At 38.4% G+C, this 1,984-nt stretch overlaps 1 protein-coding gene across 2 annotated transcripts in view; it reads right to left on the bottom strand.

Annotated features, from left to right (window-relative positions):
- LOC122075329 (ribulose-phosphate 3-epimerase, chloroplastic) overlaps positions 1-1,452 on the bottom strand; it is a 7,527-nt gene extending 6,075 nt beyond the window's left edge. The window contains exons 1-2 of one of the 2 annotated variants that reach the window (XM_042640321.1): positions 1,170-1,452; positions 465-579 (exon numbers count right to left, since the gene is read on the bottom strand). In XM_042640321.1, the coding sequence (XP_042496255.1) occupies positions 465-579; positions 1,170-1,288 (234 nt within the window). In that variant the 5' untranslated portion in view covers positions 1,289-1,452. The remainder of the gene's footprint in view (positions 1-464; positions 580-1,169) is intronic. The other variant, XM_042640320.1, reaches the window with a different exon arrangement.
- Between the last annotated feature and the right edge of the window lie 532 nt (positions 1,453-1,984).

The following is a 1,984-nucleotide window of genomic DNA, read 5'->3' as shown; positions in this document are numbered from 1 at the left end:
CCCCCGCCCCTTTTTTTTGCTTTTGCATATGCAGCTTCTTAAGCTTTAGGCTTGAAAACATTTTAACAAAAATGTTAACAACTATAATGGATTCTAGAAATGGATTAAAAATGAGACAGAGCCAAGAAATGCAGGCACCTACTATGACCTACGAAGTCCAATGCAAACAATGAAAAATAAATTGCTAAAAGGCATGCCTACACTCGATTCTGCAATGGCTCCACGAAAGTTAGGTTAGGTATCCATCATAATCTTTCTTCAAAAATAAAATGGCTATGTCTAAGATAATTACACATATATTTAGAAGCACAAAAAGGTGCGACACTGATGCAAGGTGTCTGATGCATCAACTGGAGGACCCCAAAAAACAGACTTCTGTAATTTTATTGACTATGGTGCATATTTCAAGATGAGTTGAGCTTAACAAACTTATAAAGAAAAAAATTACAGATAAAGAATAAAACCTGTTCTCCCAATTTGGAAAAGTTAGCAGAGAGAATAGATGGAGAAACAATGATGTCACTTTTAGAGTATTTATCGACACGCGAAGATGCCTTCACTGTTGCCTGATGCTTTCTCCTAGAATTTGAACAAAGCAACGAAAAATGATAGTATTAGAACTGGGATGACATGAAGCAGCGAACCAAATTAAAGAACACAAAATCATCAAGTATACAACACAGACCAATTAAATGCATTCTTTCACAGTCAGCTTATCATGATCACAAATATAGCAGGCACAATCAGAAAGCCCTAAAGTTCAATTATGGGTAAAAAAGTAAGATCATTTTATTAATACACAAATCCTCCTTTGCAAATCCAAATCCCTCTTGAAAGCACTGTTCGCGTAAATTAACTAATTACTTCTTACTTATAAATAAAAAATAAAAAAATCAATGCCAAAGACATCCTTAAATTCCAATCAATCCGTAACAATATGTGGAATCGAACAGAATTTAGTGTTTTTCCTCACAAAAATGTCGCTGTGTTCCAACTCGAACAACTCAAAAAGCCGAGAGGCACACAAAAGAAATTCCTTCGTTGGGCATCATTGACAAGCATAAGATGGGTATCCAGTGCTTCTACCAAATATTCAATTGAACACCTCAGACCCACAAAACGAAACACCCAGAAAATAGAAAAGAGACGGAAATGATGAAGAAGATTACCTTGTCGAGGTGACTGAATTGGGAAGAGTAAGAGATGACCTTCTGAGCTTAATGCCCCCACCGAACCCATTGATTTGGTATTGAAGAGCAGTCGAACACAAAGAAGCTGCTGTCGCCATTTCTCTCTTTCTTTTTCTTTTCGAACTTCAAATCTTGGAATGTTTTCCCACGGGTTAGGTGCAAGAGGCAAGAGGGTTGTTGGGTACTTTGTTCTTCTCCTGCTCTGGGTTTATTTTATCTTCAGCGTTTGGCCCTCCATCCCCCTGTAGTGGCCCATCGCCCTGGCGACAAATAATTAAATTAATTTTATCGAATAATATGAGTTTCTCAAGCAACTGATCGACCCTATCATGATTTAAAACTTCCAACAGTCCATGGACGTTTCCTTGGAATGGAATTCTCACCCCCTTCTTTGTCTAATTTTGCCAAATGCTTGTAAATTATTAAAGGGTAAAAAATGAAGAATATCTTATGGGAAGTGTTTCCTGTAGAGGAATGTGACTCTTGCACAAAGGCCAACTGGAGTGCATAAAAGGAAGCATCATCAGAATCATTTTTTCATTTCATGAGTGGATCATTCCCCCCTTCCAAATGTTTAGGCATAAGGGCCCCACTCCCTCATATAAACCATTTTCCCAATATTTATTTACCACACATGTAGATGGATTGATGGGAAACAATTTTATGTGGAGAGGGTACATTGTGCTGGATTGGGATCCTCTTCAACACCAATGACCCATCCAAAGACTAGAAGGTTAGGACACATCCTAGGGGTTGGCAAGTGTTGGGAAGTGTGACCAAGTCCCCCCCCCCCC

Source organism: Macadamia integrifolia, chromosome 4, assembly GCF_013358625.1.
Source record: "Macadamia integrifolia cultivar HAES 741 chromosome 4, SCU_Mint_v3, whole genome shotgun sequence".
Lineage (NCBI taxonomy): Eukaryota > Viridiplantae > Streptophyta > Magnoliopsida > Proteales > Proteaceae > Macadamia > Macadamia integrifolia.
This window is presented reverse-complemented; position numbering and strand designations above follow the sequence as displayed.